The sequence below is a fragment of the Aythya ferina genome, assembly GCF_964211825.1.
Source record: "Aythya ferina genome assembly, chromosome: 24".
Classification (NCBI taxonomy): domain Eukaryota; kingdom Metazoa; phylum Chordata; class Aves; order Anseriformes; family Anatidae; genus Aythya; species Aythya ferina.
Window position 1 is genome coordinate 2093997 of NC_140322.1, and position 13092 is coordinate 2107088.

The following is a 13092-nucleotide window of genomic DNA, read 5'->3' on the forward strand; positions in this document are numbered from 1 at the left end:
GGATACGCGCCACATGCATGCTGGACTTGGAGAAAGAAGTAGCAAATGGAAAGAAAATGTTCGTGCTGTGAATTTCAAGAGGATCTTACCTGTAAAGACTCAAGCTGGTCTAGAAAAAAAATCTGCCTGTTAAAGGTGAAGCACTGTCCCTAATATATCCTGTGCAAAAGGGAAATGTGATGCTTGCCACATCCCTAAAAGCCCTGCTCCTCCACCTCAAGTATGAGCTCTGGCTCACACACACCACACAAATTAACTAAATACAGAACCCCATGAAGCTCATCAGGAGCTTTCCAGCGTCAGCCCGGAACTAAGCACAAACAGAACATGGCACATTTAAGAGAACGGATCCCAGATATTCCATGTGAGGAGCTGCCACATACACAAGAATTGTATTTATTCATTTAAAATTTAAAACCTGAATCCCCACAAGCATCTCCTAGGTATGCCAGAGCCATGACTGAACCCAGATGACAAACCACCACCATGCTGAGAGCATTCTGCTTCTCTTTTAACTGAGAAGTCAAGACGCAGAATTGGAATTACGTTTTGGCCAGATTTCATCTCCAGCGCTCTGCTAATGCCCACCTAGGACATGTTTATCTGAAATTAGCCAACACGGTTTCCATATCACTGTACGCGGACAGCTTAAAGCTCAGTTAACTCCGAGAAACACCAGAAGTGAAGAGGCAACCTGCAATACGCTGTGACAGCATTCTGGATGTGCATTTCTCACAGAGCCATGCTGATTTTCAGCTGTGCAATTCCTACGGCGTTTGGCAGGCAGCGCAGATTCACACAACTTTACCGAAGCACGATGGCAGAAAGCAGAGCTCCTCAAGCCACATTTGCATTTCATCTCTGGTCTGCCAGGAAAATTCACGCAGCCTCTTCACGAAACGCTGCCTCCCTGCAGTCCTACAGCAGCACCCTAAGGGCCCGAAGAGCAGTGATGGGAGCCCCACGCTGCTCTCTGCAGCCTTACAAACGGGGATCTCCCCAGAATTGGCTGCAGTGCCTGCTCTAAATGGACGTGAGTCTGTACCAAACAGGAGGCAGCTGTGAGCACAGGCAGAGTTACCAACTTCAGTTTATTAAGACAGAAGCTGTCTGTTCAGCCCCTTCCAGTTCTTTGTGCCAGACACAATTTCTGTCATTTTCTTCTCTAGGATCATTAAAAAAACACGGTCCTCAATCCATGGAGTTCCTGTCCCTGTGGTGCAGCTCACAGCTGAGCAGCAGGAGAATGAAATGGGTAGGAACAGTTTCTATTAATAAGCTCAGGTTCACAGACTTACTCGGGCAGTTAATCCCTAACGATACCAGATTAATGATTAAAGACTCGACTGCACAGACTTTTTTTTTTTTTTTTTAAATCTGTCACATGTAGCCAAGTATGTCAACGTAATTCCTCTTAGGTAACGCCACGCGATCACAGAAGTTTCCAAGCAAACACGATTCCTCTTCAGTTTACCAAATCTGCCGCTGAAGTGACACATACAAAGCCAAAAGAACAGAAATGCTCTATCCATAATCACTTCTGTTTTCATACAAGCATCAGTTTTCATGGTTTTTTAAACTCTCCCAAGCAGGTAAACACTCAAAGCCACAGCACCGGCCAGAACACCAGGCAAGATCAACATATGATTCAGAGCTCTAACTCCTAGGATATCGCTAGAGACAGGAAACGTTAAGTATGAAGTCCGGTCTACAAGGAAACACAATCTGTGTGACACAGCAAAGAAACACAAAGTGCTGAGAACACTTTACTAGGAACAGGAATACAACTATGTTTTTCCAGGTTCTAAATTAGCAGATTAAGATCTCACAGCTCGTTAGGTCAATCAAACCTATTGGTAGGTGTCAAGGAATGCCCAGTGAAACAATAGACATTGTGGCACCCTACGGAACATATCCAGGAATGCAAGAAGCAGAGCAAAACAACCCCCCTTTTCCTCTCTTGCTGCCATTAAGACACAGCAACCTTCCTGCAAACAGGAGCTGTAACATGGGTTCATAAATACTGAAGACACCACTGCCTTCAGCCTCTAATTCACTGCAAACGGAAGAAAACAGCCACAGAACAAGCTTTCTTCACAAAGATCTGATAAATATTACGTGCACACATGGTAAACTACCACCTCTGGGTGAAGATGTGTCTTCAAAATACTCACAGAAACTTAACCCATCTCTCTGCAAAGAGATAATCTGAGCTTTTTTAGATACAAGAAAAAAATCCCTTCCAGGCCATTACATGAAAGCAGCCATACAAGCCGCCGATTTGGTTATTTACTTGAGCAGTCAGTTGGTTACTCGGGTTTGAACAGGAAATAAAAGCCAAACAATAATCACCAGTAGGCAAATACAGACTATTGACACTGGGTTTGGGGGAGTCTTAAATATAAGAGGGCTAAAAAAAAAAGAAGTGTTCTTCCCTTTCCAACCTCTTTTGGGTATTGCTTAGATTAAATTATTATCCCCCCCTCACACCCCACACCTCTCCACAGAGTTTTGGTTATCCTAGGGCTTTGACAGATCATTTAGCAGCTACCAAGTTTGCTTTTAATCTGCTACAAAGTCTAGCAGCTAATAATTTCACCTTCCTCTCAGGATATTTTAAACAAGTGATAGGATCAATACAATCAAGAACAGAGACACGACCCCAGACAGAGCAGAAGAATCACCTGTCGAGGAGCACAAGGCACACAGGCAAGCACACAGGTAGAACAGCTGCAGACTTCTCAGCTCCCTTGCAGGTCTTTCCAGGCAATATCGCGACAGAAACAGAGCGCTGATGCTGATCTTGGCTCCCAGCCTCTTCTCCATGGCCTTTGCGGGCAGCAACAGGGTTCTAGAAACATATGAGAAAGAGAAAACATCTACTGGCAACTGGAATATTGTCACAAAGACCCAGTCAACGTAATGAAGAGCATGGAGCAGTTGTGGAGGAAAAGGAACATCTAATCTTAATTGCTGTGACTTTGTCCAACTGCTGCTAAGTACTTATCAGTGTCACCAGGCTAAACCAAGAACTTTAGCAGCAGAATTTCCAGTTGGGAACCGCAGCAGTTCACCCTCTCATCACCCCTGCGACTTCTCCTTTCATACTCCACCCCTTTCAGCACCAAAGCATCTAATAGTGAAGCCTGCTGGATTCCCGAGACACATTTAGGAACGTTTGGGTTCAGAAATATCACGGATGATAGCAACCCACCCAGCCCCACCGGGGGAACAGGGACCTTAATAAAACCCACACAGCTGCTCGGCACCGTCATCGCCTGCACGTTGGTGCTGCCTGGTGCCAGCCACCAACAAACAGAGACAAGAGCACAACGGCGCCGAGCTAAAGACCCGATTTGCCTCATATTTTGCTCGGTGGGACACAAAAAATGAAAGCATCGAAGCTCCTCTGCCTTTCTAGGGAGGAAGGCTGCCTCACCTGTCCCTGAAACCCACATCAGCACTGGGGGATGTGTGCTATGGAGAAATCCACCTATAAAATACTCTATATATCTATATAGAAACCTATATAGTATATTCTATATATGTATTTGTACCTCTTTATATTAACTATCTAGCTCACAAGCGATAACCGATATCTATTTCCTAAGAGAAATAAAGCGTTATTAGGCACCGGGAGCTCAACCTGTCAGCACCGAAGGCTCAAAAAAGCGCACCAGCACAGCCCCGAAAAGCTTAACACTGAAAAACTCGTTATTTGCTAAATTTAGGAGGAATTTGGCTCCAACGTGGGCACCGAGAGGCGCACAGGGGGTGGGAGGGAAGCGGTCCCGGGGGTCCTGGGTTCTGAGGGACAACCCCGGCGGGCTACGGGACGAGGGCTGAGGGGACCGAGGGGGGTCCCCACAAACCGGGGGGGGTCCCCTCGTTCTCCCCCCGCCTCCCGGTGCCTCCCGGTGCCCCGGGCACGTACCAGCGGCTCACGGCGAGGCGAGGCGAGCTCCGCTGCTCCTCGGCGGCCTCAGGAGGGCGGCGGGGCCCGGAGCGCGGCGGGGCGGGGGGCGCCGGGGCCGCCTCCTCCTCCTGCCCCGCGGCCATGGCGGCAGCGGCGGCGGCGCCTCAGGAGCGGCGGGCGCCCGCTCCCCTCCCCTCACCCGGAAGCTCGCCCACACCTCCCGGAACCGGAATCGACACCGAGGCGACCCGTGAGGGCACCGCCTCGCCGGTACCGGGCCCTCGCTATCGGCTGGGCCCGGCTCGGTGCGCGGCCCCCCCCGTCCCGCTGCCACCCGCCGGCCTGGCCGTCACGGGTGGTTTGCCCACAGTCCCCCGCGAGGAGGCGGTTGGCTTCGGGCACTGCTCAATAAGGTGCCCGCTGATTGGTTGGCGGGGCGGAGGGAGCGCGTTGTTTGGCTGCGAGGCGGAGCGGGGCCGCGGGCCGTGAGGCCGGGCTGGGGGTGGAGGGGATGGCGTGAGGGGTCGGGTGCTGCCCCTAAAATAGAGTAATTCGGGGAAAATCGGGCTGCTGGGGTGGGTTCTTCGGCAGTGAGGGGGTCTGGCGGCGTTCCTCAGCTGGTTTATGGCCTAATTTTGGGTGTGGGGTTGGGGGTGCTCCCCCCTCAGCGTTCCCCACTCAGCTCCCTGTCCTTTTTCCCCTCAGCTCCTCGTCGTTTCCCCTCAGTTCCTGCACCACCAGCTCCATCGCCATGGCCTCAGGCTCCGGAGCTGCACCCAAGGGTGCTGCAGGAGCCAGGAGCGCCACGCTGAAGAGGTGCCTCGACGTGCTGCGAGACGCCAGCAACGACAGCGAGCAGTTTGCTGCCTTGCTTCTGGTAAGGACCTGAAGGGCGAGATGCTTCAAGTGGATAGTTGGACGTTCCCACCAGCAAAGTGGGCATCATCTCCTTCGTTTGGGTGTGGTGATGGTTAATCAACATTGCCACAGCTCTTGAAACCCTCTGGTAAAGCTCTGGATTAAAGCTATGATTAGCGACCAACTCAGTGGTCAGGGGTTCACTTTTCTGCGCCCATGAAGTACAATTTTGCTTCTTATTTGACAGTTCAGTTCTTTAAAGTTGCTAAAGCCCTAGCAAAGCTTCTTGTTATGCTGTGCCTTCACCCCTGGTTTGCCTTACAGGTGACCAAAGCGGTCAAAGCTGGAGAAGTGGACTCAAAGACCCGCCGCCAGATCTTTGACGCAATTGGATTCACGTTTCCAAATCGCCTGCTGACCTCCAGGGAGCCCCCGTCGGGCTGCCCCGAGCACACCTTCAGGGCACTTGGCCTCACTCTGTTGGCATGTTTCTGCACCGATCCGGAGTTAGCTGGTCACTCGCAGATCCTGAACAAAATCCCAACCTTCAATGACGTCCTGGTTTCCCCCTGCGATCCGGACAGCACGTCCATGATCGATGATGCATACCAGTGCCTGACTGCTGTCATGGCCACTCCCAGGGGTCCCAGGGAGCTGGTGACCAAAGGAACTGTGGCTGCCCTCTGCCATGCCTATGTGAATGGCAGTTATGGCTCTGACCGTGCCTTGACGCTGCTTTTGGGGCTGCTGGCTGTAGCAGAGGCAAAGTGCTGGCAGAGAGATGCTCAGCACCTCTTGGCTGTGCTGAGCAAGCTCACTCAAGAGTTTCTCAATGCTGAAGACATGACCAAATTTGAGCTCTGCGAGCTTTTGCCTCACTTTATCCCCCTCTCCTCACCGCTCACACGGGACTCAAAGGGCTCTGAGTGCCTCCATAGAATTTACGAAGGGCTGGCCAAAATTTTGGGCAGTAAACTCAGCCATTCACAGCGGGACCCTGCTCTGAAGCTTGCTGCCTGCCTCATGCAGGCCTGTGGGCCAGAGTGGATTCCAGCAGGGAGTACTGGTAGCAAGTTCCTGGCCTTGCTGGTGAACTTGGCTTGTGTGGAGGTCCGCCTGACCTTAGAGGAGCCAGATCCCATGGAGACGGAGAGGAAAAAAGAAATGGTAACAGCCTGCTATGTTCTCATGGAGATAGGCATCCAGGAGTGTCTGAAAGAGGAGGAATCGCTGCTGGAAGAAGCACAGAAAATGCAGCTCATAAGGATCATGGAGGAAGCATTTGGAGCTATAATATATTACTTGAGGCAGGTAAGGCAGAGCTTTCAGGCAAAGGGCACGTTTGATGTCCCTTTGTTGTGGTTTAACCCTGGCAGGCAGTGAAGTGCCACACAGCCTCTCGCTTGTGCTTCCCAGGAGGAATGGGGGAGAGAATCGGAAAGGTAAAAGTGAGGGGATTCCTGGGTCAAGATAAAAACACTGGAACACTTAAAAATGGTTCTTACTGGTCTCAAAACTATGTGCAGGTACAGGATGATGTGGCCAGCTTGATAGACCACAAGATAGCAAATGAATAACTCCATGATCACTGTGATTCTTGTTTTTTTATTCCATCCCTTTCCTACCTCTAAATAATAAAGGGAATTAGCATATGCCACAGCTGCAGAAGTCCAGACTGGCTCCGTCACCTCAGCAGCTCATGGATGTAGCTGCATAGACCAAAATAGGCATCTTGGCACATTGTGGTTTTCCTGACTGAGGTAATTTGTGAGGACAGGGGCTCTGACGTGTAATTTTCTGTCTGCTTCTTCACACAGGTTACAGAGGAGGAGCTGCAGGACCCTTTCGTATTTGCTTCTGTTCGAATCCTTGGAGCCTGGCTGGCAGAAGAGACGTCTGCCCTCAAGCAGGAGATCTGCAAGCTGCTGCCTTTCCTTGTTCGTTACGCCAAGAAGCTTTTCAACAGTGGCACAGCTGAGGGTCTTCCCCAGGCGGATGGGGTGCAGGCTGGGCTGGCCAGCACTGAAGGCTCTGTCCTACCCCAGGATGCTCTGAGGTTTGTATTTTAAACGTAGATCTGATAAGTTTTAGCACAAGAGAGCTCAACTCTTTTTTTCCTGGGTCCAGAGAAACGCATCCTGCATTTAGGTCAAGTTCTTGTTGATCCTTTCCTGTGAAAGAGGCGACTGGAAGTGCCGCAGTGCGATGCAGCTGTCCAAGCCCTCTGCGTATGACTAATGTGAGATGGCAGCTGCTTACAAAGACTAAGAGGCAGGGAAGGACTTGTGGAAGCAGTGCATCAGGGCTTTAGCTGTAGCAAGCAGAGGAAAGAATAGGGCCTTTATGGAAGCAGATCAGCCTACATGGTCTCTTCTTTGAGGTTTCAATACTTCCCCTCAGGCGTGAGGAACTCAGCACTGTGTTGCTGGTTGAGCTGATTTTGAGAGTCATTTCTGTCTTCTGTTCTCCCTGCAGTACCGATTCTACGGCCCCTTTTTTCTCCTGCTTGGATGCAAATGCAGGGCTTAGATCCCACTCTCTGCATTCTACCTTGTGTTTTCAATTTCTTTCCCCTTCTAGATTCCTGCTGCCGGGCTTTTGCCATTTAACAGCCGAGGACAGGCCCAGGGAAATCCTCATCTCTGAAGGGGCACCGGCGCTGCTGTGTGACTACTTCCTGCATCAGTGGAAGGTGCTGACCTCTGAGCCTGAGTCCGTGACACCCCTGACGAGCGCTGAAATGAGCCTACAGACCGCGTGTGGGATTTTCCTTAACCTGGTCGTGACTGCACCCAACCTCATCAGGTAGCAGAGCCTCAGAAGCTTGTTTTAAGGTTGTCAGTCAGAGGGTGCAATGTGAAAGGTGCTTGCAGAATCTTTTAAGACACTATACTGAAAAAGGGATGTTCCTTTTCTCAGTGCCCATTGCATTACCTTTCTGATGCTGCATTTCCCTTTGAAGTTTTGAGGTGTGTCTGGCTCAGATCAGGGAGTGACTCAGGGTTTCCTTTCTCTCTAGGCAAGAGAAAACCTTTTGCTCCTTGATGGACACGTTGCTGAAGGCTCTTCCATTTCTGCTACCTCAGAAGGATCACCTGGTTCTAGCAGCCAACGTTGCCACTTTGGGCTTGATGATGGCCAGGGTCCTTGCAAGTTCAGCAGGTGAGAAGTGTTCCCACTGGCAGAGCTGCTCATCGCTCTGCACGGGCAGAAGCTGGGGGCTGGGTGAAAATAAACACAAGGGAAACAGGTCCAGTTTCAGGTGAGATTTCTGAAAACGTGACAAAGGCAAAAGTGTGGAATACGTAGAAAATTCAGCAGGCTGAGGGGCTGGGAAGGAGCACAGGTTAAGAGATTTCTACAGCAGGAGTCTGGTATTCTGCTCCCTGAGAGCTCTGCTGCAGGCAGATGCACTGAAGCATCCCTCCTTTACCCCAGTAATCTTTGTACTAGCTCCTCTATTTCCTTTTCCTTCCAGTTCTCCAGGAAACCCAGTCCGCCAAGGAGTTTTTCGGAGCCACCATTCGCTTCCTGTCAGAGGCCCACACGGCCCAAGCAGACCCCAGCAGCCACCAGCTGGCCCTGGCCGTGTCCCCTGCCTACGCCAGTGCCTGGGGTGACATCAGTGAGCTCTGGTTCCTGGGGATGCAGGCCTTGGCCGGCTGCGTGCCGCTCTTCCCCTGGCTGCCTCAAGCTGTCCTCCAGGCGCGGTGGCTGGAAGCTCTCTCGGAGGTTCTGGCGCGCGTTGCTCCGGCCTCGGTGGATTTTGAACTCGTTGCTGCTTTCCAGGGCGTGCTGGTGGAGCTGGCCAGAGCCAGCAAGCCGTGCAGGGAAGTGATTTTGTCCCACCACGGGGAGGAGTGGGCCAACCTGTACGGCATGGCAGCTTTGGAACAGTGTCTGTCCGAGCAGTAGAGCCGCTGCGATGCAGCAGAGCTCAACAGGATTTGTTCTGTCCAGAACCTGACACGAAGAATTGTTGCTGCCTCAGAACATTTCAAGGTGTCCCTGCTTGACCTTCTGTCCATACTTTGCTTTAAAAACAGCCCATTTTATTATTAAAGAGGTTTTCTATTGCGTCATTTTTCCAACTCATGAAGTGCTGGGATTTATTTCTGCTCAGGGCCCTGGGAGAGATCCCTTCAGAATGTCACCTTCTGTCACAGGCCTGCGTGTTGGTGCTGGGCACTACAAGTCTGCAAAAAGCAGGAACACAAAGAGCTTTAAAATACACCAGTGAGAATAATTCCATAATTTAGCACAGCTCTTTCCTAGTTTGGGGGTGCCCAAAGGATCTTTATGTGTTCACACCTGCGACTAGTGCCATCACCCCACATTCATGCCTAGAAAGAAAGCCCTTACAGCACCACTTGCTGCCCCATAAAACACCTGCACAAAGCCCAGCCCTAATCTGTGGTGGTTGCTCACGCTCCCTCTTGCAGCAGGGATGGGATGTGCAGGGAGAGCTTTCTGGTCATGCAGGGAGAAGTTCTTCGACCTGCAAAGACCTTGACTCACTTTAGAGCCTCAGACAGGAATTAGGAAAACAGAAATGGACGAATTGCAGCTCCCTGTTTCCCCGCAGACTTTGCAGAAGAGGAAGGCCAGATGTAAAAAAAGTATATGATGTATGATGTACTTCACTTGCAGCACTGGCTTTGCAGCCCGGGCTTTTAGCCCTAGGGTGCCCTGTGAGCCTAAAAGCATAAAAAACAAACAAACAAAAACCAGAAATAGCAGCCTGGATGGAGAGAGGTGGTTCGAGCTGGGCTGATTCAGCCCGGCGCAGAGCTCCCTGCTCGGGCTGCAGCCGGCCACTTCGAGGCGTTTCCACCAGGTGTCACCCTAAGAGCAATTTGGGAGAGGCATCATGAGCGGGGACCGGCTCTGGCAGGCAGGACAGACCCACGGCACTGACCCCGACTGCCTGCAAAGCCACGGGGAGGGGGGACCCGGGGAATCGCCTGATTGAGAGAAAAAACAAGCGAGGAGTTGTCTCGAGAAGAGGGCTGCCACTGGGAGCATTCCTGCTTAACACCGTATTTTTTACTCACCGTTTCATTAAAGCAAATGCCTTACATAACCGGAGAGGAGGCGTCTGCTGTCTGCTGTTGCTCGGGAAAAATATCTTTCTGATCTTTCCAGCTCAGCCCCGAAAAGTTAATGCAAGTTGAAACAAAGGTAGGTGCTACCAGCAGAAAGCAGAGCAAGCCAAACAAGCAAATGAGGCTCCTGGACTTGGAAAAGAGCGTAACTCTGAGCACGCGTGGGCTGGAAGCCTCCCCGTGCTGCCAAGAACAGCTCATCCCTGCAACACGGGGAGCTTCAGTGCTTGGAACAGTCAGAAATACACTTCAGATTGTAAGAAAAAAAAAATAATTCAAACACTTTAACTGTTCCCCCATCCCTCATGCTGTTCTGCCTCTGGTCAAAGGGTGTGGGCTTCCAATTAATAAAAGGCTACCATTAGTGTTAACAAGAGGCAGGCACCTGTATCAGCAGGAGGGTGCTCCCCGTGCCCCTCAGCCCCTAAGTTAGCAGTGCTGGCCTGGTTGGCATCAGTCCCTGCGGGCTGTCCTAGGAGCTTCTCTGACACCCAGCAGAGATCCCGTCCCAGACCAGAGCAGCCCTAAACCTGGAGGCCTTTCGCTGCTGCCTTTAATTCCCAATTAGGCCACCTGCTAATGGCCTAAGGATGTCCTCCAGGTCATCCTTCAGCACGTGCCGGGCAGCAGCAGGCTTCAGCCACGGGCAGGATCCCGGAGAGGACCCTGTGCTTGTCCCACACCTCACTCTGTTCAAGGGCAAGTCCCACCAGGTGTGAGAAAGTCCATGCCAGAGCCCTTCTGAGGCTCTCGATGTCCCTCGGGATGCTTGTTTCTCTCCGTGCCATGAAACACCAACCCCATGGCTGCCACAAGCTGGCAGAGGACAGGAAAAGAAATCGGTGCTGCTCCGGGAAGCTCTCCCAGGCTGGACATGGGAGCAGAAGCACTGTGCCGATGCCTTGAGAATGACGAGTGCCCTCTTGTCCCAGGCCACCACTTCCTTAACCCCTTGCTGGGACAGAGCACCCCTGAAAGGCTGATTTCCCTTCCCTGAGCCCTGGCAGCCGGCAGCAGGTCCGGGCACAGCAGGCAGAGGCCTCTCCACCGCCTGGGTTCGTGCCCGGCTGCAGGTCCTGGCGCGCCCCAGCTCGGTGCCCCAGTTGCCAGCAGCTTGGCCGAGGCTTCAAAGGCTGCGGGGGGGGACTCCTGGGCCACCCTGAGCTCTGCAAGCCCAGCTGGGGGTCCTGCCACCGGGACCTGGCACCTTCAGGGGTCCACCCTCCAGTGCCAGAGGTGGGCGATGGCACCCGCTGCCCACGGACCCCTCTCCACCGCGGCGCTTTGAGATCCCAGCAGGGAGCAGGATGGCAGCTGGCGACACCCAGAGCAAGCTCTGCTTTATCTCCTGGTACATTTGCCACTCTGGGACACAGCTCGCCGGGAAGCAGCCAATTTTTCACCCTGCCTTGGCCAAGCAGGATAAGGCCCCCGAGGAGCTGATGCACACTCCGCTTTGCTGTGACAGCTTAAATGTCATAATGCCTTTGCGAGCCCTCCTGTGGCATGCGTTATCTTGCTGTGTGTATCCGTAGCATCCCGAAAGCACTGGCAATAAAATGAAATCTTTCAGAAGGTCGCTGCATGGAGGGATATGGGAGCAGCTCCCTCCCACGAGCTGCAGGACATAATGGGGGCAGCGACTGCCCCATCCTGGGGCAAGGAGCTTTATTCCCCACCTGAATTCCCTAGGAATGGATGCAGGAAGGGGCAGAAGCAGCCCACATTTCTCTGAGCTGCCCATGGGAGCCAGATTTTGGGGAAGAACCAGTCCAGCTTGGCTGGGGCAGTAAGACGTGAGCACATATTTCTGTTCCCGTGCCCCTAGCACCCTGTTTCATCATATTTCTTTTTTACTGCTGACCCCTGGAAGCAAAGGTGGCTCCCTCAAGCCCCTTGCACACTCCTGGAAGCACACATTGACCTGCCTGGGAAGGAGAACTGGGACCTTCATCACAAAACCAGTTTTTCAGAGTTTTCTGGCTTGGGTGCAAACGCAACCGGTGGGCCCTTGGGGCTGGGGACGGGGCCCAGGCTGGTGCCAAAAGCTCCCCGTAGCCTGGGGCAGAGGGGACAGGTCTCCACCTGGGTCACATCCCTCTTAGCAATTATGGAGGACACCGAGCAGAGCAAAACGTGAGCCCAGCTGGACGTGCACGTGGTCTTTAAGCTGGGAGGCTGAGGAGCGGAGAGCAGTGGGAGCTGCACGGGGCTTTTGGAGACCCCCAGCAGTTGCTGTAACCACTCTGAGCCAGCAACACCACCAGGCAGCTGCTGGGACAGGGCATGCATGGCACCAGCAGCCCCACCAGGGACCTTGGGGCAGCAGGTGACAGCAAACAATGATTTGGCATCACCACTGGTGCTTCCCAGGCTGCCTTCTGCCTGCAGAAAGCCACTATAAGGGCGCAGGGCTGGGGTGGCCAGGACTGGGGCCACCGGTGCCAGCACCGTGCTGAGCCACCGAGCTGCACCAAGAGGCACCAGGGCAGCTTTTCCTGCTGGTTTCCCCTCCCTTCATCCATCAGTCTTGCAGCTTGCCTTTGCCCTGCCTCATTTTGGGATGGAAACACGGCTTCCCCCCCGAGCTGCCGCGGGCAGGCCGGCTCGCCGCGCGCACCACGAGGGCTTTGCGCCGTTTCACCTCTTTGAGACGGAGAAAGGCTCGGCATTGTGCGGGCCAGACGAGCGAGGGACTTTCAGAATGAACTGGAACATAGCTGCGAAATGCAGCATGTCCAATCCGATTTTTCCTAGCAAATGAAACGGATCTGGTGGAGAATAAACACGGACTTTCAGGAGCGGCGTCCCTGAAAAGCGTTTGAGGGGGGGTGAGGAGATTGGAATGGATCAGCCCCTGACACCCCTGCACGGCCCTCCTCCCTCCCCTAAATGCCATCTTTAATAGAAATAAATTAGAATAAATGATCAGCCTCTGCCTCCTAAAGACAGGTGGCAGGGTAATATTAAAAGAAATGAATAAAAATTCATTTAATGAGCATTGTTAATTAAACCTGGAAATCAAAGAGGTCTGAGTTGTGGGAATTCAGAGGAAAAAATGAAAATGAAGGGAGCTGTAGCTCGGGGCAGGAAGAGTGGAATTAAATTAAATGTAATGTGGGATTGTGTTTGTTAATGTCTATCACACATCACAGTGTGTTACAGTTTAGGATAAAGTGTTTGTTCTCTGCCTGCACACAAATTACACGCTGC

General features: G+C 52.5%; 2 protein-coding genes across 4 annotated transcripts in view; one reads left to right on the top strand and one right to left on the bottom strand.

The window, feature by feature from the left end:
- Positions 1-4074, bottom strand: part of KIAA0319L (KIAA0319 like) — a 32239-nt gene extending 28165 nt beyond the window's left edge. The window contains exons 1-2 of the mRNA XM_084497156.1: positions 3935-4074; positions 2685-2851 (exon numbers count right to left, since the gene is read on the bottom strand). Coding sequence (XP_084353282.1) covers positions 2685-2826 — 142 coding nt within the window. The 5' untranslated portion in view covers positions 2827-2851; positions 3935-4074. The remainder of the gene's footprint in view (positions 1-2684; positions 2852-3934) is intronic.
- NCDN (neurochondrin) lies at positions 3941-8865 on the top strand. 3 transcript variants are annotated; one of them, XM_084497157.1, is made up of 7 exons: positions 3941-4329; positions 4622-4793; positions 5099-6085; positions 6592-6830; positions 7355-7579; positions 7794-7936; positions 8253-8865. In XM_084497157.1, the coding sequence occupies exons 1-7, from the start codon at positions 4058-4060 to the stop codon at positions 8687-8689; spliced, it is 2475 nt and encodes an 824-aa protein (XP_084353283.1). In that variant the 5' UTR covers positions 3941-4057; the 3' UTR covers positions 8690-8865. The 3 variants fall into 3 exon arrangements, with proteins under 3 accessions (XP_084353283.1, XP_084353284.1, XP_084353285.1); XM_084497158.1 differs by lacking the exon at positions 3941-4329 and adding an exon at positions 4363-4463; XM_084497159.1 differs by lacking the exon at positions 3941-4329 and adding an exon at positions 4472-4491.
- The last annotated feature ends 4227 nt before the right edge of the window (positions 8866-13092 follow it).

What these genes read in the sequence shown, in the direction of transcription:
- NCDN (XM_084497157.1), top strand. Translation starts at nt 4,058, where the DNA reads ATGGCGGCAGCGGCGGCGGCGCCTCAGGAGCGGCGGGCGCCCGCTCCC. An exon ending in TAATATATTACTTGAGGCAG is followed by an intron (nt 6,086 to 6,591) that starts GTAAGGCAGAGC and finishes TTCTTCACACAG; the next exon opens with GTTACAGAGGAGGAGCTGCA. An exon ending in CTACCCCAGGATGCTCTGAG is followed by an intron (nt 6,831 to 7,354) that starts GTTTGTATTTTA and finishes TTCCCCTTCTAG; the next exon opens with ATTCCTGCTGCCGGGCTTTT.